This window comes from Rhyacophila brunnea, unplaced genomic scaffold (genome assembly GCF_057557595.1).
Source record: "Rhyacophila brunnea isolate RB1 unplaced genomic scaffold, BYU_Rbru_1.0 scaffold_17, whole genome shotgun sequence".
NCBI lineage: Eukaryota > Metazoa > Arthropoda > Insecta > Trichoptera > Rhyacophilidae > Rhyacophila > Rhyacophila brunnea.
The window spans coordinates 7,059,546-7,084,599 of record NW_028232827.1 but is presented as its reverse complement, the minus strand read 5'-3'; the positions used below and the strand labels follow the sequence as shown (position 1 = coordinate 7,084,599).

Below are 25,054 nucleotides of genomic sequence, written 5' to 3'. Positions count from 1 at the left end.
ACTTTGAAGTTGTTAAAATGTTTGAAATGGTCTATCATGTGAGTTTATTAAGTAATCGTAAAAAGGATGACTTTAAAATAAAGACTGTTTATTTATTAAGAAGGTTTTCAGACGGTAAAGTTTAAAATAAGGAACATTTTGGTATAACTAACTCAATATGTCATTTTTTCGAATTAGTGTCTTCTGCCAGAACAGTGACGAAATACACCATTGAGACTATGGCAAATCGACTGCTTAATCCGCAAACCAGATAACTGATAAGATTTTAATAGCATATTGTTATAAAGATTTTTTTCTATGCTCACACAAAAATTCAAACTCCTAAACATATAAATAAAAGCGTTATCGTTATTCACACAAAATAACCAAGTGTTAAATTTCCAATATCGTAAATGGAACAACTTCGCTCTTTATATTATAAAAATAATTGTGTTTATGTTTAAAAGGTAAGCTAAATACAATATTATTTCATAGTGCAGCTAATTTGTTTAAAAAAAAATTATGTATATTTTTGGAATTGTTAAATTAAGCTCGATGGTTCAAATATTAAGTTTTTTCTCTTTCCTGAACAATTTTCCCAAATGGAGTTAGACGGTTCGAGAACACAGTATAATAACGCCTGTACACGTGCATGGATTTTCTGTCACCAATAGTGTGTAAATTCAACTTTCGTGAAAATAACTGTTTAACATATTACATAATTTGAAAACATCTCATGCATATAGCTATATATAGAAAAAAATCATCTCTAGCAATAAATACGTCAACTGACGGTTTTCTGAATCAGTTCGGAGAAGCTCCTACTTTTCTCCAGAAGCGGTTAGATTTTAGTAAAAAAAAATATTAACTGAGTAGGTAGCATTTGAACTCAAGTCATTCACTGAGACTGTACCTTTTAATGATAAAGTTATCAACCCATTTATATATTAATGTAGGTATATTACCGAGTTTTTCACGGTGTCCTTAATAAAACGAAACAAAATTTGTTTGTTTTCAATTTCAATTTCAATTTATTTTTTTAAACATATTGTGGACATTACAAATTATAAGTGTAAGACGTTCACAACATGACATATAGAAACAAAGAATTATACTTAAAACAGTAATTAATTCATAAATACCTTTTGTTTGGTCAAAGTTGAAAATATACTATGTTTATATTGAAATAATAATGAAATAATAATAATAGTTCGTTTTCTTAAAATGTTTATTTACCTTATTCAATTTTAATTTCAATTTATTTATTTTTAACACATTGTGGACAGTACAAATTATAAGTTTAAGACGTTCACAACATGACATTTAGAATCAAAGAAATATAAAACAGTATTACATAAAAAAGAGATAGATCAGAATAGACATAATATATAGTAAGTTATTAAACAGTAGAAATGTGTACATACAAAAAATATAAATTAGATAGGTACAAGGAAGTACACCGGATGAGTTAAGCAGACCCTATTTTAAGAATTTATAAACAACGTCCACCTATACTCATCCTCACGTAGGTGGAATATATCAACACCCGAAGAAATTTCGTTGAACATAGTTATCGCCCTCCCAATTGGCATCACCAGTGGCAGGTTGGTTCTGCACCTTGGGAGAATAAACAACTGATGTTCTCTATTTCTAAGATAGTTATCAGGGACACACAGGTCAACACTGCCCAGAATGGCAGAGCTCTCATTTATACCTCGTATAATACAATCAGCCAATCACAGAAACACCCAGACACATAGGTGTATTGAAGTTTTACTGGGAGTTTAACCGAAATTCTCGGTATGAAAAAGTACTGCTTTATTCATTGATCCAAAAATTCAGTTAAATAACCATTTAGCACTGAGTTTTTGAAATGGGTCGTGCGATAGGATAGTTTAACAGGCGCTGTTCCAATTCCTTCAGTTCATTTGATGCGCAGCCTTCGGCGGGACGCCTCTGTCACCGTAAATCTTTCACCTCAGGCCATAAAATCGCAAAAGTGGTGCTACATATTGCTTCTCCCCTTTTGACGACAAAGTAACAACTTTCATTAAGCACCAGCCACAATTTTCTATTCAGACAGAATGAGGCCACCGTGATTTCCAATAAGAAAAGCTACTTAGCATCTAAGTGAATTGTTTCATTATTCAAAAGCTTTCAGTAAATTGCAAAGGCCAATTTTTTATCATCTCGTATATTAATGGTAGCCCTATCTCCACTGATTAGGACTCAGTCAAGCAAACGGATTACGACTCGAGCCTCCAATTTAATGGGAAAATTTTAAACCGTTTAACTACTAACCAATTTTTGACAAAAGTATATCGTCACCTTAATACTACTACTAGGTAACTTGATTTTTACTGTTTTTTAGTTAGATATTAAATGTGATTCTACATTAATTCCTTTTCTACAATATGATAAAACTAGGTAGTTAAGTCAGAACACCCACGGTGGCCGCGCGGCTTAAGCGTTTGACTATCACGCCGTGGGTCCCTGGTTCGAATCCTGGGTCTGGCAAGTACACACATTGTTTTGCAATTTGTGTACGAGTCAGAGTATGGACCTAATAGGTTGAGCAAGTGGCTGACATCCATTTCTCGTAAAAAACAAAATCTGTTAATACAAACCTCTACTCTGTCGATGCCCATATGATCCTATTAGGATCGGACATGGTCGGAGAGAGAGAGTCAGAAGTTTATGGGAACTGTATTAATTATTTTATGTTTGAAAATATTAGATAACTTTAAATCCATAACTGCATAAAATAATATGCATATATCTACAATATTTATTCATACAATTGAACATTATTTAATCGTTTCCAATTAAACAATCACAATTTTTCATTTTTATTTTAAATAATATAGCCTAGATTTATGTTAATCAAGTAAAGTTTTAATTTCATTTTCCCAACAATGACCAAATCAGAGTTATCTAGTTGTAGTATTGAGGTGACGATAATATATTCATCGCTGTTGAGCTAGCTATTAAAAACTTACGTTGTGACAAGTTTCAAGTTTTTAAAAAAATAATTTCTGTATAATATATTATTAGACCGCATAGTCCGCAAACCCATAATTCCTTTCAATGAAGCACATTGTTCAGTGGTGAATACTAGGCGATTATTTAAAGCCTACCTTCTTAAGAAAAATATTTCTTAATTGCATATTGACATATTTATAATATAATCACTTGATTATATCATATTCTGTAAAAATAATTTAATTTGCCAATGAGAGAATGATATGTGTCGCTTTATTTCAAAATCAGCCAAGTCCACCTTGTTATATCTATATTATACATGGATACTCATCAGTGCGTCCTTACATATTCATTGATTCTATAAAAAGTCCAAACGAAACTACTTATAGTACTGAAGTTAGCGTCGGATGCCGTTCGAGCGGCATACGTCAAGATAACTTATTTATCAAAGAGATCCGTTCATCTGTGCAGTCAAGGTTAAGTATATTGTGTATGTAGAAATGTATTACACAGATTAAAAAACAATCTGCAAGGGTTTAAAAAATATACCATAGTGCGCCATCTGTCTTGACGGAAATAAATGTATAATGTTTGAATACCGAATAATATATCGGTACTAGCTGACCCGGCAAACGTTGTTCTGCCATCTAAATTATTTCTAGTAAATATTTTGGTTGTTAAATAAAAAATAACGAATGTATTGTAAGTGTGTGGGGATGATATCTATGACAGAAAGAGGAATGGAGCACTGTAGACGATGACCGCCGATAACATATTCATTGTTTGATCTCTTAAAAGTTAAATGTAAAGTGAAAAAAAATTATAATTTTTTTATCCTAAAGTAGGAAAATGAAATAAAGAAAATCAATATTAATTTTGAAGAGCAATTGAGTGTACAATATTTTTTGTCAGTCCGTCTTTAGCTAACACGAATAAGCTCGATGGTTTGCCCACGCAAGAACATGCCACGTACAATTGTCCGTGTGAAAAACATGGTGTGCCCAGATCTAAGCCGCAAACAGACATAGTTTGGCCTTGCGACTTATTGATTGTCATTGTGAATGCCAATCTAATAGGAAATTGAACGCGTTTGAATTCAATTGGCACGTCTGTAAGAATCATTGGAATTCGTGGCAGCAAAACATTTTCGGCTTGGAATTTGCCATTCAAATTGGTGGCTTCGATAATGTTTTTCATCAATTTTTTAATGACCAATCGCGTGCCATTGCACAGCCGTGGTGGGTTCAAATTCCGAAGTAAAATAACCGGAGATCCAACTTTCAGTCGTAGAAGGTGTGTTGACATGCCTGGTAAATCCAGTGAGTTCAAAAACTCTGTTGGATAATTTACAGCTTCGTTGACATCGCAAACTGTATCGATCGATTTGTATGATACCAAATCGCCTGGCAATGACTGCTGTATCTTGAAGTTTAAATCGTCAACGTCCATATTTTTTGCTGCCAAAATGGCTCTTTCTGCTAGCCACGCATGATTTATGTATTGTGTGCGTACATCGGGAAATATGCGGTCAATGAGAGCATTTTGCGAATCAACGATTCTGCAGAAATTAGTGGGCAATTTTATGCATCCAGTATTTTCATAGACAGCAACTTTTCCATCGCCGATATCTAACAATTGGTTCCAGAATGTGTCAGCAGATGGATCTTGTAACATTTGCACGCGCATGTTTGTTTTTAGCTGGACCTTTTCAACATTACGCCACAGTGGCGATGATTTCAAGCAAGCGTTGATCTCATCAGCGTACGTTGAACGTGGAATGATGGGAAGTGTTTGTCTGAAATCACCTGAAAGGAATAATAGAGTGCCGCCGAATAGTTTGTCGTTGTTTTTTATATCTTTAAGTGTTCTGTTCAACGCCTCAAGAGAATGTTTGTGTGCCATAGTGCATTCATCCCAGATGATAATTTTGCATTGTTTCAGCACTGTGGCCATGGACGATTGTTTTTTTATATTGCACATTGCGTCTGGGTTATTATGAATATTCAGTGGCAGCTTAAATGCTGAATGAGCTGTTCTGCCTCCATCCAATAAAGTTGCTGCAATGCCAAATGATGCAACAGCCAATGCAATGCCATTATTTGATCGTATTTTGGCGAGAATTAGCGAAATGAGAAATGTTTTGCCAGTTCCACCTGGTGCATCCAAAAAAAAGAATCCACCTTGTCCCGCCAAAACTGCCAGCATAATGCGGTCGTAAATGATTTTTTGTTCATGAGTCAGTAGTGGGACATTGCGAGTAACAATCGCTGCCATTTCTGCAGTATCGTACTGCAGTTCACGATTCATTTCGGTGTCCATTAAATCAGAAGTACTTCGATTTGGCAAACTCATACCGAAATGACTGAGTGGTAAATTGGCAATGACAACGCAAAGATCCTCGATAGTAATCAATGCTTCATTGTACATAGCGTCACTGAATGTAATCGTTAGATCGTTGCACCGTGTACGAATTCGATGCAATATATCGTCAGTCATTGAATCTTTGTGCTTATCCCACAACGTGTCTGCTCGTCCCGGGAAACATGTAGTCAACACTATAGCGAATAGTAGACAAATTTGTGTTGCTGTACAGCCCAATGCTGCTTCAGCAAGCATATCGTCCCAGTGATTGTCGTCTTCGAGCAAGCCGAGTGCAAGGCATGCATCTTTATATGTTGGATACTGTTGCCCATTCACTTTGCGTATATCTTGAAATGATAATGAGCCGGTGACATTAACCAACAACAGTCGCAGATAGAAACACTCAATCTGCCTTGGATTGACTGTATATACTCGGCCCAAAGTGTTTGATTTGAATAGGCCGGGGCACGCAACAATTGGTGTGCCTTGCTTGCGGGGCATCCATTTTTTTGTTTGATTCCATGTGAAATAGCGAGGTACTTCGGAATAGAGTAATGTTCGTGCAAAGGCACCAAAAGTATCCGCACGATTACACAATTCGAAAAATTTGGTGAGTGTAGTTTTTGGTGGATTTATGGCACGCTCAATTGCTGTCTCGTTGGTGAAAAATACGCGCTGGCCGTTTTCAAGATGGACAGCTAAATGTATAACTGCTGGGTCCCGTTCATGAATTGGGAAACCAAAGATACGCCAGACAGCTTCATTGGAGCTGATGTACCGGCCAATTTGGTAGCGCATTATTTCGTCGTTGTCATTCAATCGAGGAGCATTCACATCGGTATTTTGAATTTGAAATACAGCCATATCGCTGCCTTTATTCACATACTTGCAAATGTATTTGATGCTCTTCACCGAACTGCAGAACTCAACATTGATATGAGCATTGAATGTTTTGCTCAGCAGAGGCGAATATGGTACCACCCAACGATTGTCAATGTCAATGTCTGCGTTGTTGATATTTAGTGTAAATGATTGTCCGCCATTATCAGTATTTCTTCGACGATACATTGGATATCCGTCGACATTTGTGATCGTGTCGTTGGTGAAATGTTTAGGAAAACGCTTTGTACATTTTCCATCTGCCATGCAAGGCGATAAACGATTCAGATCACCGCATGGGCCATGAATCATGTTTGTGGTAACAATATCGAACAGTAGTTGATCAGTAGACGGATCTATAATTTCCGCGGAAATTACACTATCGATTTCTTCAGGGCGTATTTTGTCGACTAACCAAATCAAAATGTGTGCATGAGGTAATCCTCGCTTTTGCCATTCTACCAAATACATCCAGCAACGTGTGGGACCGAATACGTGTAATTTTGTAATGAAGCTCATTAAAGACTTCAATTTTTGTTTGAACACACGTGCTGTAATATCATGACGATGTATTGCATTTTGGCCTGGCAATAGCAAAGATGTAATCTCCTGCCACTTTGGATTACATGTAAACGTTATAAATAAACACGGTCGTCCGTACTCGCGCACGAAAGTCATAGCATCCTGTATGTATTCTTGGATATGACGTGGACTGCCTACGTAGGATGATGGTAGAATGATAGAGTTACCAATTTCGGCGGTGTCGGCGTCGCTCATGATAGCGTCTCGCAAGTGAATGTATTCTTCCGCACGCAGCTTCTGTTGATTGTGTCGTAGGAATCGCAGTCGTTCGCTCTCTACCTTCGCGTACATGTCAACCATGAATTGTTGGCACAGCTCACGACATCGCAGAATGACGTTGTCCTGACCGCGTCGAATCATCATACGATACGCATAAAAATCCATCGAGCTCACTTTCTTGTTTGTTTCGGCTCCTGTAACAACATATTCAAAAATATTAATTCATTCATAAATATTAATTCAAAATGAATAATGATATTTATAATGAATGAATTACCTGTGACGGGATCTCGTTGTTTAATGTTTATGCAATATCCGTATTGTCCCTTCCAGAAAATTAGCGGATATTGGAGAGCGTCGTATGAACGGTGTGTGTCAGCGATGAACTCCAGATTATTGTTTCTTCTTCGAATCACGATTTCTCGCGGCGATGTGCGGTCGCCAACCACGATTCCAGCAACGTCGTCAACAACAGGCGCATTGAATCGACGCACGTGCTCTCCAGCTGGTGTTTTATCAGGATTGATGACAATAGTGTGGTTGTCACTTTGCAATTCGTGCATGTATGATTTGAAGAATTTCAATAATTTGTTGTGCTCATTCAATAGGGTGTCCAGTTCGCCGACGATGCGCCTAGCATTAGGCGAATTGAGGTTATTGTAGCCGCAACGTGCATCTACGCGATTGATGTCCTCACCGCCCATGAAGTAAATTTGTAAAAATTTATGTGGTTCGTTTGGCATTGGCAGCAATGAGCCTACTTTGTGGTACACTTGGCCTTTGATTTTGAACGTTGAATGGAATTGTTGACCATTTGCCGCAGTATTGTGAACTATTTCTGTAGTTCCGAACGAAGTCATTTGGAAGCATGAATTGAATGTGCGAATGGATTTCAGGAACAGGTTTGAATCTGGATCCGTGCCGATGAGCAAGCCGTTCAATGGTTCTGGTGGTGTCTCAATTTCTGGTAGTTGCACTTTTCCTGATGCGCAACACATACCGGCTGACTCATGTTTGAATTTTAGCGCATGACAATGGGGACATTCTTTGTCCATAGCACCAATCAGCACTTTCGGATGAGCGGAATATTCAATATCTGGCTCGTATTCGAATGCAAGACGAAGGAACGAAGCGGATAATGCTCGATGTACTTGTTGGCGTTGTCGGTCATTTGCTCTGCGCGTGTTAACTGCAAACCGGCGCGCTTGTCTCCGTTCCAATTGTTGTTGTTGATTTCGTTCAGCTTGTGCCTCTTGTGATTGAGATTCACGCAATCGCGACATGCTCACACGCACATTTTCGTTATCTTGTTGGATTTGTTCGTCTGTGATTTCTGCTCTAATGTTTCGCATGTTTGTTGCTTTATTCGTTTGACGGCTCAAATAGGCCCCCTTACGTCTTGCTGGCATTGTACACTGTAACACAACACACACACACATACAAATAGATAAATTAAAATAAATCGTACAACATTTTGCACACACTGCCTTGTGATATGCCGAATGAATTGTCAAAATAACATGACGCTTCTCGTGAATTCTTCTCGGACGTACCGCCATCTGTCATTCAACAACATAAATAATTTCGTTCTGTTTGAAATACGAACGACGGTTCATTTGTTCATACAAAAATACTAAAATCGCGATTAAAAAATGGGAGAGTGGAGGTAGCAAGGTAAAAATTTTGGGTTATAGGTATTTTTTGATGCCAAATAAAAAAAAAATACAAAAAAAAAATTGTCAAAAAAATAAAGGAAAATTTTTTCTGGATAGAGATACCCGAATCACCTAGCGGTATGAAATATACTTGTTGACCTATTCTCATACCTAACAAATATACATAAAAAAAATCATAAAAATCAGTCGAGCCTTAAAGAAATTTTTTTCTGGATAGAGATACCCGAATCACCTAGCGGTATGAAATATACTTGTTGACCTATTCTCATACCTAAAAATTATACATAAAAAAATTCATAAAAATCGGTCGAGCCGTTTCGGAGGAGTTCGACCACAAACATCGTGACACGAGATTTTTATATATATAGAGATTATTTAATTTTTAAAACCGGTATTTCGGTAGAGAAAAATACTGGGATACCTGTTTCAAAATATCAGTATAACAATCCTTAGTTTTGAGGTAAATATAACTTATACCATGTGGTATACGATATGTAAACTATTTTGATGTGCATCCTTCCATCTAATAAATCCAATATTATTGTTTTTTTTTACGATAAACGAATCCTTATAAATAAGTCATAGAGTTCATCATTGTATTTCGTTTTACCGACATAAGCGATAGTCATGTTACAAAAACTGACTGAAGGCTACCAACGAAAATTAGAGCAAAAAAAATCAGAACGGTACATAAAAACACGCTGTATATCCGATACAACAGATGCGTACAATATTAGTTCCATTTTAGTCATAAATAAAGTTGTCCAATTATAATTATATCTTCACAGAATAATACAAATACAATGTGTAAAACACTTTATCAAAGATATGTATATTGTCGAGAATCAAGCTGAAAATAAATTAATTTCCATAGAGTTTCAGATGATTCCACAAAGCACTCAGCTCGGTAAACAATCTCCTTTCATATAAAGTAGACTACTTCAGAGGGAAGTTCACCATACGATAAGACGTGTCTTTAATCAGACGTCATACCTAATCCAGTATTCGCGTTTTCAAAGTACTGGTTTTGTCGATCAGGGTTGCTTGATTTTCATGAGATATATTATAATATAATGTAATTATAAAATAATAGATAAATTAATAATAAATAAAGCTAGGTTGAAGTGCTTTTGGCCGCCTGAATTATGTCTTCAAAAGTGACCTTCCACTGTGTTTAAAGAGCAAAGTATTCAACCAGTGTGTGCTTCCCGTAATCACATGTGCGTGTGAAACATAGACCCTAAGTAAAAGAGAGATCCAGAAACTTAGAGTAGCACAACGTGGTATGGAGAGGTGCATGCTGGGCATAACGCGAAAGGACAAAGAGAGGAAAAAGTGGATAAGGAAGCAGACAAGGGTATGCGATGTAAAAGTGTTTATAAAAAGCCTTAAATGGAGATGGGCTGGACACATAGCTTGAATAAGAGACAATCGTAGGACAAATCTAGTCATCCAGTGGAATCCAAGAAGTACAAAACGTCCGCAAGCTAGACCTAGAGGCCACTGAATCGATGAAATGATAAAGTTATGCGGAAGTACGTGGCAACGCAATGCATAGTACCGAGAGAAGTGGAAGCAGCTTGAAGAGGCCTTCATCCAGCAGTGAAAAGATTCAGGCTCATGATCATGATATTAATAATTATATAAATTTCTTGACAAACAAGTGCCTATATTAGATTACCTATCAACAGTGACATCCCGTGTGGGTAAGCAGATTGAGCGTCGCTTGGAGGTGACAGTTACCCGAAGGGCGGCAAATCGAGAAGAATCATTAGAAATATATATATAAATAGATACCTTAATAGCTTAGTAATAACAGAAATATCTTTCCGTTTAAAATATTGGCTCAGTAGTTGGAGCCAAAATGTATTAATTACTATAAAAGGTTTAACAGGACTGTAATTTTTTGTCGGGTTCGCGATGTCTAGTTTAACTTCCAATGTCCTTGGACGTAGCGTCCTTGGTGATCAGCAATGACATGTTAAGATTTGCGAATTACAATATAATTATAGGTACGTATATACTTACTTAATTAAAAATTTATCCAAATATGTTTGCCAGTCACTCGCGAGTTTTGGAAGTTGTCAGGTGTATTTTTAAATGTATCTGAAACCGTGGACTCGCAATATTGTCTATTGAAGCAGAGATGGCATTTAAATTAGATTTAGTGGTGTACCTAAGGTAAGGGAGTGAGATCATACCGTCTCATTCTACTTTTCAGTTGTATACTTAAGTCATTTTTTTTGTAGTCTTGATAATGATATTATAACTTGAATAGCTATCGTCTTAAAAATATCGTATAGTATTTATTATAATATATATTATTATCATTAAAAAAAAATCAGATAGTACCTATATTAAATTATTACAAGATAAAAAAGAACTTTTTATATACCACGTTTTTAAATTGTCTGTTGAATCATATAAACTTGATAATTCTATGTATTAATAAAAACTTTTTATTGTACTTGATAGAAATACTGAATAAATATAGAATACTGAAATGTCATTTTGACATTTCATATTGATTTCCATAGTAACGCACGTATATATTAATAATTTAGTTGGTAGGACCCCCTTAGCAACCAACAATTATAACTTTCCATACAAAACGGAATTAACTGAAAATGAATTTAATTCTGCTTAAAAATGGCTAAAAGTATCAAAAGAATGCATTGTCGCCATGTTCTGATATATTATAAAAGGTTCAAATGTCTAGCTAGTCGAGAAGGTAGTTAAAATCTTCAACCGTCCAATACAAATCTTGGACAAACAAGAAAAAAATTATACTGGACACACAAGAAAAAATCTGTACCGGACAAACAAGAATACAAGCTAATAAAAACGTGGTAAAAAGTAATGCAACGTACGTGATGATATCAAAACTCTTGCAGTAAATATTACAGTTTTAATTAAGTACCGACTTGCCGTTTAGTGCAACAGACTTTGATGAACATTAATTATTAATACCTACATATTGGATTAAAATATGTAGAATATTATATTGTTTCAAGTGGATATTTGCTCGAAATTGAAACTTATAATATATTGAGGTAAATTCTTGTGTTGGAATATCTTAAAATTTTCTATTTATATAAGAATATTTTCCTTTGTAAAATATAATTTTATTGACGTAGCTACATACGAGGGTGGGTCAATAAGTCCTTAGAAAAGCCGACAGGTGGCGCGACTAGTACTGTAAGCGGTTTGTTTTCATGCAGCGGCACTATCGATTCAGTATGCTGCGAAGTTTCAATCAGATTGGTCGGGTTGTTGTGTGTTTCTCGTACATTTAAAAAAAAATTTGCTTGTGGAAAATGGAAAAATGGAAAATGGAGAAAATTGAGTTTAGAGCTGTTATTAAACATTTTAATATAAAAGGGTTAACAGCAAAGGAAATAAAAAATGAGTTGGATTTAGTTCACGGCATATCTGCTCCTTCACTTGCAACTATTTATAACTGGTTAAATGAATTTAAACGTGGTCGTACATCAACAAATGATGAACCACGCTCAGCACGTCCTGTAGAGGTGACTACACCAGAAATGATCAATAAAATCCACGATATGGTGTTAAGTGACCGAAGATTAAAGTTGAGTGAGATAATTGAGGTTACAGGGATCTCAAAAAGTAGCGTCATTTCTATTTTACATGACAAATTGGGCATGAAAAATATTTCTGCAAGATGGGTGCCGCGTTTGCTCACAGTCGACAATAAACGCAATAGGGTGGTGGCCTCTAAAGCCCTGTTGTCGCTCATGCAACGCAATCCGGATGAATTTTTTCGTCGCATTGTGACTGTAGATGAAACATGGATACACCACTATACTCCCGAGACGAAAGAACAGTCAAAGCAGTGGATTGCGAAGACAAACCATGTCCAAAGAAGGCGAAAACCGTAAAATCAGCTGGTAAGGTTATGGCTACTGTATTTTGGGATGCACGTGAAATTATTTTCGTTGACTATTTGGAAAAAGGAAAAACAATAACAGGGGATTATTATGCATCTTTATTGGACCAGCTAAAAAACAAAATTGAAGAAAAACGGCCTCATTTAAACAGGAAAAAGATCCTCTTTCATCAGGACAATGCCCGTGTTCACACATGTTTACGATCAATGGCTAAAATTGAAGAATTGAAGTTCGAATTGGTCGACCACCCACCGTATTCGCCAGATTTAGCCCCCAGTGACTTTTTCCTTTTCCCAAACTTAAAAAAATGGCTAAGTGGACAACGTTTTTTTTTCAAATGAAGAAGTCATCGATCGGACAAATGCTTATTTTGAGGACCTTCCGAAAACTTATTTTTCTGACGGTTTAAAAAAAATTGAGAAACGTCTAACCAAGTGTATTGAGCTCCAAGGAGATTATGTTAAGAAATATAAAAAAAAAAACAAAAATAAAAACTGTTTTAATGCTTTTTTCTAAGGAATTATTGACCCACCCTCGTATTTAATGAAATTAAAATTTTCTTGGAAAACTTCATTTATATTTCCATACAAAAAGAATGTGTATTACGTTTATTTTTTAATGAACATATTCTTTAGGGATTTTTTTTTATAACTTTTTTTGTGTTTTAGATTTTAGACTATGTTGAAATATACTAACTTTTTCTTCTCTTGAGGTGAGCTATACATTATAGGTGCTTTATTGGCTTGTCAAGGCACAGATATCACGCAGTACATTACAGTTGTATCGTATTCCATGGATGCCAATTTTTCAGTTTATTCAACCATCGTAATAACCTGACTTCCTCAAAATATTATTGGTCCTGGTTTCTTTAGTCTATCTACAGTTTCCATCTGTCCAGTCATCTACTGCGTAAGGCAGTGGGTTATCAGCCAGAGGTTCCAGGTTCGATTCATAGTGAGGTTACTATTTATTTATATAATTTTCTTTAACTCCGGATGCATAATTGATTATTTAGGTTATACTACTGTACTACCTACTGATTCACTGCACTACTTAAATTTAGTCTCATGGCCTGTTGAAAAATAATATTAAAATTTATCGTCTAGCTAGACTATAGATAGTAAAGTTTTGTACATGTCCAAGTGGAATATTATTTTCGTCCGGTAACGCATTCGATTTAAGAAAGTAAAAAGGGTGTAACCCTCAGTTTTTTCAAAATAGGGTTTATTGCAAAATAAGATTTTACACGATTAAATACACGTTACATCCAAACGATGTAAGCTGAAAATGCGAATTAACTATTTAAATTAAGCTAGAAATTAAAAAAAAAAAAAAGAACGAAGTGACGTGGGAAAAAACGACCTAACTATCATTTCTCTATGTTTTGCTTTTAATTAACTCAATAATTAATATCAGATTAGGTAGGTATATAAAAACAAAATTATTAATACCTAAACGTGCACTTCAAGATTATGTCTATTTTGTATTTTAACTTTGACCGAACACCATGACAAATACATTGTTGTGCCTCATGTAAAATTTGATTTGTGTGGATTACGCCCTTTTTTCTTTTCAATGTCGAATAATAACTGTTATTTACCGTCAATCCATCATTTCCGTAATATTTTAGTACATTTTAGTTACAATAATATTTACGACAGAATCAGTGGACCGTATGAATGGTTGGGGTGTCATTGTGATCACGTCATAAAAAGGGGTATGGGGAGTGTAGACTAAAAATGGTTCTGATCATAATGATGATCGGTTACTTTTTGGAACGATCGATGGATATGCAAAAGATTGTGATATAATAATATGTGGGCTTAGTAAAAATCCGCAGGTGTACAAAATATTAAATACAAGCCATATTTTTAAATGGCTTCAACACTTCAAACAAATAACAAAAACAGATGATTCATACAAAGCATATTCCGTCATAAAAGATATCAATTGACCGTGAGCTTAATATGGCTGTCAGATGAAAGCTTTACATTTTGAATTTAATTATTCCGGTATGTCACGTATATCTCATTGACTTTATTAAATTACTTTTCTCTTTACATTTCTTCACGTCAAATGCTTATTTTATTAAAGACAAACTCGATAATACAATTATTTATTTCATGATTAGGAAAAATGTTCTAAACACATTTTTTCTAAATACTTGTTTTTAGTCGCTTATGTGATTGAAAAAATTTCCAAACAAAATTTTTATGTTTTGACGAATCGATATTATATACTTAACTACTATTTTCCAGGCGTTGAGTTTATTTCAGTAAACTACTACAACACATAAGTAGTGCAATGCCAAAATTTGCAGCGCCTCGTAAGCATATTAATATTTATCCAGCATTTATCTAATAAAATAATAAATGAATTTTCGTAAACATTAACTTAATTTTTTCATGATTTTTGTGTAATTATTCAGATAACATCATCATCTGAGTCGATTCACTGCTTAATGAAGACCTTCCCAAATGCCCTCCACCGTTCTCGGTTCGTAGTTCTTTGCTGCCATGTACACCCACAGAACTTTTTTAGTTCGTCTATCCAGTAGGTTTAAGGGCGTGTCTGTGGGCTTTTAGAGCCCATATTCCATTTCATCTAGGTACTTAGCGACCTCTTTACTTTTGTCTGGTTCATTATCAATTGGTTTATTTTTTGATCTTTATGCGTTATGCCTAACATGCACATTTCCATACTACATTTCGCTACTCCTAATTTTTAATTTTTGGATTTAGATATAGGTCTTCTGAAAACTCGACTTTCTTCAATTCTCTAGATTCGTAAATATAGGAAAATTGTCTGGTTCTGCAAATTAGAAACTCGTTGTTGTCAGGATTCTGATTTTTTTTCAATTCACTTTTTCATTTTGAGCAAGGAAAATATTTTCTACGAAATTAAAATCTTGTCCGACCAACATTTTTCCATCGTATTTCTTACAAAAGATTTTTCTAGTACTTATAACTGAGGTATTTTTAAATTACGTTGGATATACGTTGAATAATAAATAATTATTAAATAAAAAAACAGTTTGTTGAATTATTAGCAAGCGCAAGTACATTATAACTAATCATATTTTGAGAGACTCAGACGCCGTTTATAAACATACTATAAAATAACCGTGAAGTTCGATAGTTTTTCACAAAATATGACGTCACAAAGTGAAATAAAGCCACAGGCCTCATGTAAGAGCATTCGGAAGTAATAATGTTGACAGTAATTATATGTACCATAATTATTATGTACGAGTATTTCGTGCGCAGTAGAAGAAATTGCAATCTGCGCAATTTCATGGTTTAGTTGTTCCACCGAAATAGTAATTTAATTTAATTATTGTTACTTACCATGATTTAAGTTACAACAGCCGATTGCCAAAAATTAACACAATTTGTTAAGATGAACTTTAATATTATGTAAATACTACTAGTCAATTTCGTCTTATATAAATTGGAATCACATGGCTTAATTGATAAAGCGAATTGGCAGAATCCAATGGATGCTAGTTCAAGGTCCGCCGGGCGTCGTATTTTTTCTTATAGATAATAACAATATATTTGAGGTGTTTTCAAATTGAAAAAAGGTTTAAATTTATAATTTATAAGTTTAAATTAAATTTAAATTTTATGCATGAAAAAATATCCATAATTATTTTAAATCAATTACTTTACTTTAAAAAAGACACATTGAGCACACAACAAATTATTAATTCAAGACGTTCACAACATAAGATTTAGAATAAAAAGTTAATCAAATTAGTAGAGAATAAAAAAACAACAATAATTCAAGATGATTACAAGATAAAAAGAACTTATTAAATACAACGTTTTTAAATTTTCTGTTGAATCATATAACCTTGACTTGACTAGCTTAAACGATCAAAAAAAAATGTACTTAATAGAAATAATACTGAAATGCCATTTTGACATGCCATACTGATTTTCATGGTAATGCACGTATATATTAATAATTTAGTTGCTAGGACCCCAGACCCCTAGCAACCAATAATGGTGTCGAAATAACTTTTCATACAAAACAGAATTAATTGAAAATGAATTCAATTCTACTTAAAGATGGCTAAAAGTATTAAAAAATGCATTGGCATCGTGTTCTGATATATTCTAAAGGTTTCAAATGTATAGCTAGTCGGGAAGTTAGTTAAAAATCGATTGCAAGGTTTGTACCGGACAAATAAGAATACGAGCTAAGAAAAACGTTGTAAAAAATACAAATTAAACCATAAAATATGATTTTAAAAACGAAATTCATAGTGCATTGCTGAAATTGTACAATTAAGTAAGTACACAAATAATTGAGAAACCGTAATAGGTACTTATATCATACATTTAACGGCAGCTGTTTTAGTCTCCGAGGAGTAATTCCATTGTTTTGGCAATTACTGCATGGCCTTAGTAAATAGATGGTGTGTAATGTAGATGCATACTCAGTGTTGCAAAAACTTAAAATGCAATACTAATCCAATCGCAGTAGGGAGTTTATTAAACACGTGTGCAGTAGCAAAATGCACTGCATTAACATGCGCTATATAAGTATGTCTGTTGTGTAGCTGGCTGGAAACGTGCCCGAGCTGCAAATAGAAGCATCTCTCTAACCGTTCCATCGGGAAAATTACACAGTGTGATCCGATTTAAATTCAACGCGACCCGAAGACGATTTGTCACTCACTGGTGCTTTTACGTAAACTGTCATTTTACAATAATATACATAATTTTGAAAACACTTTTGAGAAATTATATTATAACCAATAGAAAAAATGGTATTGTTCGGTTATCAGGAATACAGCGGAAAACACATTTTGAAAATAGCCGATAAACTAGATTATTTGTAAGGTTAACCTAACTAAACCTAACTTAACCTAACCTAACCTAACCTAACCTAACCCAACCTAACCTAACCCAAACTAACAAATAATCCAGTATATCGGGTATTTTCAAAATGTGTTTTCCGCTGTATTCCTGATAACCGAACAGTACCAAAAAATCTTTTTGAAAAAAGTAAGACTCCCCGCAGGAATCGAACCTGCGTCTCGCCCTCGGGTATCGCACCCACACACATATATCACTATGTTAAAGGAGTCATACTTAATTGCGACACATTTTAACTAATTGGTTTTAATATTCATTGAAGCACTTTCTAAATTGAGCTACTATTATTGGTGATCAACTTTTGTATTTTAAATTAAAGTAGGTATGTGGGTATTAAGTACTTTAATTACTAACCGACGTCATGGATCACTCCATGATTTTTTATCGTAGCTTACTTAAATATGTTATTAATTTTTAATTTACTATTTTTTTATTTAACGAATAATTCACAAGATTTAAGAATGTAACATTCTAATTATTTAAGATGCATAATCTTTTTAAACACTTCTGAGAAAATATATAACCAATAGAAAAAATCTTTTTGAAAAAAGTAAGACACCCCGCAGGATCGAACCTGCATCACTCGGGTATCGCGCCCACGCACATAGACCACTATGCTAAAGGAGTCATACTTAATTGCGACAAATTTTAACTAATGGCTTTTAATATTCACTGAATTGCTTTCCAATCTTCCTGTCGTATTTTATTTTAAAATCATTACAGAAATGTTATAATTATATCATAATACGACGATGGCGTAGTGATTCATGTCTGTTTATTAAGTCCCGGTCTAGCAATGTTACGTTTTGTTTTTGGATTCAATTCAATTCAATTCAAAGTTATTAATTTAACTATACTTAACTTTAAAAATTATAAATTTAAACGTTCACATGACATTTAAAAACAAATAATTACAAGATAAAAAGAACTTTTTATGTGCAACGTTTTTAATTTTCTGTTGAATCATATAAACTTGACTTGACTAGTTTAAACGATCAAACAAATTTGTACTCGATAGAAATCATACTGAAATGTCATATTGATTTCCATAGTAACGCACGTATATATTAATAATTTAGTTGCTAGGACCCCAGACCCCTAGCAACCAATAATGGTGTCAAAATAACTTTTCATACAAAACAGAATTAACTTAAAATGAATTTAATTCTACTTAAAGATGGCTAAAATTTAAAGAAAAATGCATTGGCATCGTATTCTGATATATTCTAAAAGTTTTAAATGTCTAACTAGTCGGGAAGTTAGTTAAAAATCGATTGCAAGATTTGTACCGGATAAAGAACCACCGGGCAAATAATAATACGAGCTAAGAAAAACGTTGTAAAAAATAGTATTCTTCTTCGGCCATATCCGCCCTTTAGTTGGAGCATATGGACACCACGAGGCACCTCCAAGAATCCCTGTCGCTCGGCAGTCTTCTTGGTTTGTTTCAAGCATCCCGTAGCTCTACCGTATACACTCTATAGATAGTATTTAGCGGCCTTCCAGGACGCCGGAATCCAGTTGGCTTGAAGAACAGGTAAGTCAGGTTGAACTTCTCTTCTGGCATCCACAGCACGTGGCCAAACCAGGTCCAACGTTTGTTTACATAAAGCAAACTTTGCAAATTATAACTTTAAGACGCTCACAACATGACATTAAAAAACAAAGAAATAGTATTAAAACAGTATAAAGAATACATACAAAAATTATAAAGATAATACATGGAAGTACATCGAATGAGCTAAGTAGAGCCTTTTTAAGAATTTTTAAAACAGCGCCCACCTATATAATACTCACTCTCACGTAGGTGGAATATATTATCAACATTTGAACCGATTTGGTTCCCAGTTGGCATTACTAATGGCATGTTAGTTCTGCATATTGGGAAAACAAACAATGTGTGCTTGAACTGAAAGAATGGACATAATTGGTTGAATAAATGACTAACATCTATTTCTCGTAAATAATCTACATTGATTGTAGATTTTGAAAATACTTCTACTTAATCTCCGCGGTTATAGATCTTAGAAATAAATGAATATAACATTCGCTATCACCCAAATGGTTGTAGATTAATTGATTGTTAATCAAATTTTATAATGTAAGTTCAATAACATATCGAAGGCTGAATGCCAAACAACACTATCTAAGTGCAACTTTACAGGAGAGCCAAAAAACGTTTTTTGAGTTTCTTGTAATTCTACAAAAGAGATGTTTATTTAAAACCTAATATTCATATTATATAATTTTGTGTGTATTGTACATTTGAGGCAGTGGGAGCAAGAGTGGACCAACCCACAAAATACCTAGAATTGAGGTATTTATCTTGCTTATGGTGATGTTAAAATTTATAGGTATGTTTTTAAAACACATATGAAAACAAGGGTGACTTTGTGTAGTTAACGTTAAGCTTTACTGACGATTTATGAAGAAACTTAAAAAGATTGACATAGGTGTAGTTGTTTAACTATCATGTAGCCGAGAATGTAAAATAACGTTATCTAAAAAAAAAACTTTTTTTGTATGTAACGTTGTTTGATTTTTAGCACTCGATATAGAATGTTATATTCTCAAATCATGTGAAATATTTGTTGAATAAATTTTGAAATAGTTTAATTAATTAGAAATTAAAATTATGATCAAGACGTTTACAGTAGAGATTGGAAAACTGGTTGATTTTGAAGACTAAGTATACTTACCACCAGTATAAAAAAATACTTTACTTGTTCCAAAATACTTACTAGTATTTGGAATGCTATTTATATATGTCGTTTGGCGTGCGTATGCGACAAAAGTTTCATACTCAACTGAAACTAAAACCAACTCCATATTATAAGTATTTTAAAATACGTATCGGCTCAGGAAACTCAGACTATGTATCGGCTTCAATATAATCGCTAAAAATACGCTGAGCTCTGCTTGTCGAAAAGTCCCATTTATTATAAAATTTTAAATTTATGAGTTATTTTTCTGTTAGGTTACAAAATGAATAACAGTGTTTTTTTTAAAAATTGTAAACATGTTTTGAGCGTTATATAACAAGCCTAAGCCTGTGCATCATCTCACCACTGTGCTGTGACACAAAATTTATGACCTATTATTATTCATACATTCGAACGCAATAGACTAATAATTTAAAATATACATATATTGAAGTGCTATTTCGTTCGTGCGCATTTAATGTCAATAGTGTTGAATGTCTACCAACTGGCGAGTGCACAGAACAGCGACTCGCGATGATATCATTTTCACTGTCAAGTTTTTTGGTCATTTCAAGTTTGGTCACTATCAAGTTTTTTGGAATAAGTTTATTGGGCACAAATACTTAGTATGGGTAGTTTTATCCGAAACTTGAGTACACAAACTGGTGACAGTATTTCCAACTCACCTCTAGTTTACGGTATGATAATAAATGAAATATACAATATAAAAAAACAAAATGAAAATAATAAGAATATCTGCAGAAATATAATTAATAAAAAAATGTTATAAAAAATATTTATACCATATAAGACCATCACCCATGATAAATAAGCCTATTTATATAAGACGTGTGACAAAATAAATACCCAATTCTAAGCAAAATAAATTGTGTCTCAAAATAATACTATTATTATTATTATGAACTATTGGATTTCATTTGAAGACGATAATGAGACATTTTTTACGTCAACAGGACTAAAATTAAACGAAGCATTTTCTCTCTGATAAATATCTATAATACAATATGGGAAAGCTTTTACAGTAAAAATCTGCCAGGTATAAAATAATATATCAAAACAATCCCGTCAGAAAAGTTTTTTTTACATCATCCTAGGAAAACTTTACTGTCGAATCAAAAATTTTCTTCTCTCAAGGAAAAATTTGAGATTAACTATTTCTTTTATTCAACGAATAATTCACAAGATTTAAGAATGTATCATTCTAATTATTGAACATACATAATTTTGAAAGATACTTTCTGAGAGAGTATATTATAACCAATAGATAAAATCTTTTTTGAAAAAAGTAAGCCACCCCGACGGGGAATCGAACCCTGCATCTCCCGGATTTACGCCCCATCCGTCGCATTTACCAATATGCTACGAATTTACATACTAATTGCGTCAAATTTAAACTATTGGTCAATTTTAATACCTACTCATTAGCGCTCTTCCAAATCAAGCTACTTTGGCAATCGATTTTTGTTTCTTAAATCAAAGTAGATACCTATTACTTCGATTACTAACCGACGTCGTGGATTTCTCCAATATTTTTTATGGTGTAACTTACTTGTAAGTGTTTTTCAAAATTATGTATGTTCAAAAATTTGAGAGTTATAATATAATAAATCCACAACAATTAAATAAATTTAAAATAATTCTTTGTAGCAAACTTCACAACTATCATCACCTGCATCAGCTGTTAGTCTAATGCCGACGAATGTCAAGCGGCTACGCGTCAGGCGTATAATGTCGTTGCTTCCAAGTTCGAATCCCGGGTCAGAAAAAATTCACATGTTGTTTTTTAATGTGTGATTCATACCAGAGTATGGACCTAATAGGTTTTACTCCCTTTCTTCTTTTGACCATGTCTGATTTTAATCTGATGGTAATATAGGCTTACGCAGTGTGGAGGTTTGTATTAATTAACAGATTTTTATTTTTTTTACGAGAGATAGATGTTAGCTGCTTGCTCAAACTATTTGGTCCATACTCTGAGTACATTGAAGTTAATCCCTCCAAACCAAAACCCGCCACGCACCACACCTGGTCTTAATCGGGCGTATCACGTGGCCCTACATTGGCGATGTGAAGCATCTAGTTAAGTTTTAGGCCGGGAATGCCATAGGAGGAGATACCCAGGACTAAGGTTGCTACGCTCAGAGTGAGCTCTGACTGAGTTTAATGTTACTTTCTAATGCAAAGTGCCAGGGAGAGAAGAGCACAGGGAAATTATGAAAATAAAAATGATTCTAGTGTATATAAAACAAAATAATGAAGCTAATCATACGGACAGCAAAAATTATGTGAAAAGATCTTCACGCCCGCAGTAAGACGCCGCAATTTTTTTAAATGCAAGATAATTGGCCTTAGTAGCAACCAAGTCGGACGGCCCGATGGGCCCAACAGCTGGTTGGACCGACCTGAGCATCTCCTCCCGCTCGGAGCACATTCTAAGACATTCTAAGGCATCCTGAATCTCCCCTCCGTATGTACATGTCGGACGGCTTACAAGTCCAAGGCCAAAGAGCTTGCCAGCGAACCCACCGTGTCCAGTCACAAATTGACTGGTGTGATGGTCAGGAGTCAGATATTTGGTTATCTCCAATCGCCATTTAATATTTGGAAAAAAACATATATGTGTGCTGGCCCTTGGTTGATTCATCCCACCGTCGCTGCATCAAAAATTGAAAAAAAATATACGTATTAAATGTTACAGATCCAGGATTCAAACCTGGGGCCCATGTCATTATAAGCTGCTCGGCCATCTTGGGTTATATGTTTAGCAAGGTGACTAACATCTATCTTTCGTAAAAAATAAAAATCTGTTAAGAAACCTCTTTGTAAGGCGGCCCAGTTTCAATTTTTAAAAAATCTGTTAATCCAAAACCGCAAGCAGTATTATATTTTACTACAACAGTGGATTCCAAATACGACATCGTTTTTTTGATGATTCAATATTTTTATGAAGATCGCATCGTTTCGTTTAATATGGATAAATATTGTTTATGTGGTATAAATCTTACATCTACAAGCGAAATATTCCTCTAGTTAGTCTAGTTGGACGTGCTGCATTACTAATTTCCATTATATTACTGGAAGGAACGTGCAATGCTATTAGACACACAATAAAACAACTACCTGATAGTAGACTCTCCAAGCATATCAATATTTTATTATAGAATCCCAAAGGCACCCACTGCAGTAAATCTAGATGGTTTGAGGTCATCGTAAAGCTACATCGTTGTTAATTTAGTTGCTTTCTTAAGGGTCTAGGACGACTTGGCGCCGGGACAACTGGACGCCACGCAATTTGAAATTAAATAGATGTTAGGTACTTATAGGTACTTTTACAAAATATATTTAATATTATTATTTATATTTAAATTATTATATTATGATTTAATAGTTGGTGAGAATTTAAATATGCACACGTAAATAATGATTTAATCGTGCATATGTTTAAGTTCCAACGAAAAAAGATTTTATTATATAAAGCCTTAAGCGTTTCTCAATCCGAAATATAAAAAAAAAACATTTTAAGAGTAAAATTAATTGAAACTAGTAAGTAGTAGATATAAACTGATTAAAATTCCTCGTCTACGTTCTGTATACGTGTCTATGACAGTGCGGCGTCCAATTGTTCTGGCGTCCAGTTGTCCCGTTCCCTTTCTTAATGATCTCACTCCACCTGGAAGGTGTACGACCTTGCAATTTCCCCCCTTCAATCCCACCAGAGATCATTCACTTTTACAGTCTGACTAGGATCTCTTTTATTAATGTGCTCGAAGAAATGATGAACGTCTCTCATACAGGTGACCGAGAGATGTTCTTTGATACCGTGTTCTTCCAGCCTTTATATATTTTTAAATACTAAAGTATTTTCAAAAAAATGTAGAATTAGAATTTTACATTCTTAAATCTTGTGAATAATAAAATTATTCGTTGATAATTAACCCTGATAATTATCTTAGAAATAGAGAACATCAGTTGTTTATTCTCCCAAGGTACAGAACCAACCTGCCACTGGTAATGCCAATTGGGAGGGTGATAACTATGTTCAACGAAATTGCTTCGGGTGTTGATATATTCCACCTACGTGAGGATGAGTATAGGTGGACGTTGTTTTATAAATTCTTAAAATAGGGTCTGCTTAACTCATCCGGCGTACTTCCTTGTACCTATCTAATTAATATTTTTGTATGTACATATTTCTACTGTTTAATAACATACTATCTATCTCTTTTTTTTATGTAATACTGTTTTATATTTCTTTGTTTCTAAATGTTATAATGTGAACGTCTTAAACGTATAATTTGTAATGTCCACAACATGTTAAAAATAAATAAATAAATCAATTGAAATTGAAATTAGTGATAGGAACACTTCAACTACAATAATTCATAATTTGTTGGTTTTGTTTTTATTGTGATCATTGACTTAATAGGTAGGTGTATAATGTATACTCACGTATATATACCCGCTATAACTATTCGTATGTGCTACTGACTGCAGTGTTAGAAAGAAAATTACATAATTATATGTTATCTTTGTAATATTTTTTTTTTTTTTGTGATTTTACCGAGGCTTTGACTGCGACTCGCTGTCATATCGCCTCTTCTCTTCTAGAAGGGGATCCGTCGATCAAGTCCTCACTCCTAGTCTGTTAAATAACTTTACCATTTTGCCTAGCCCTTCCGTCTTACCCACCGCCAGGACACCTTTCAATTCGTCGACATTCCCATAGATATCCGCAATTCGCAGCTGTACTCTGTGAATTTCATATTTGGGGCATTGCAGTGCTATATGTACAATGTCCTCTAAAACATGACATTCATCGCAGAGCTGCGATTCGCTTCTTCCCATTCTTCAAATCT

At 34.2% G+C, this 25,054-nt stretch overlaps 1 protein-coding gene across 1 annotated transcript in view; it reads right to left on the bottom strand.

Moving 5' to 3' along the window:
- LOC147073621 (uncharacterized) overlaps positions 1-25,054 on the bottom strand; it is a 44,393-nt gene that overhangs the window by 6,718 nt on the left and 12,621 nt on the right. The window contains exon 4 of the mRNA XM_085944664.1: positions 3,859-7,196. Within this exon, the coding sequence (XP_085800790.1) occupies positions 3,859-7,196 (3,338 nt within the window). The remainder of the gene's footprint in view (positions 1-3,858; positions 7,197-25,054) is intronic.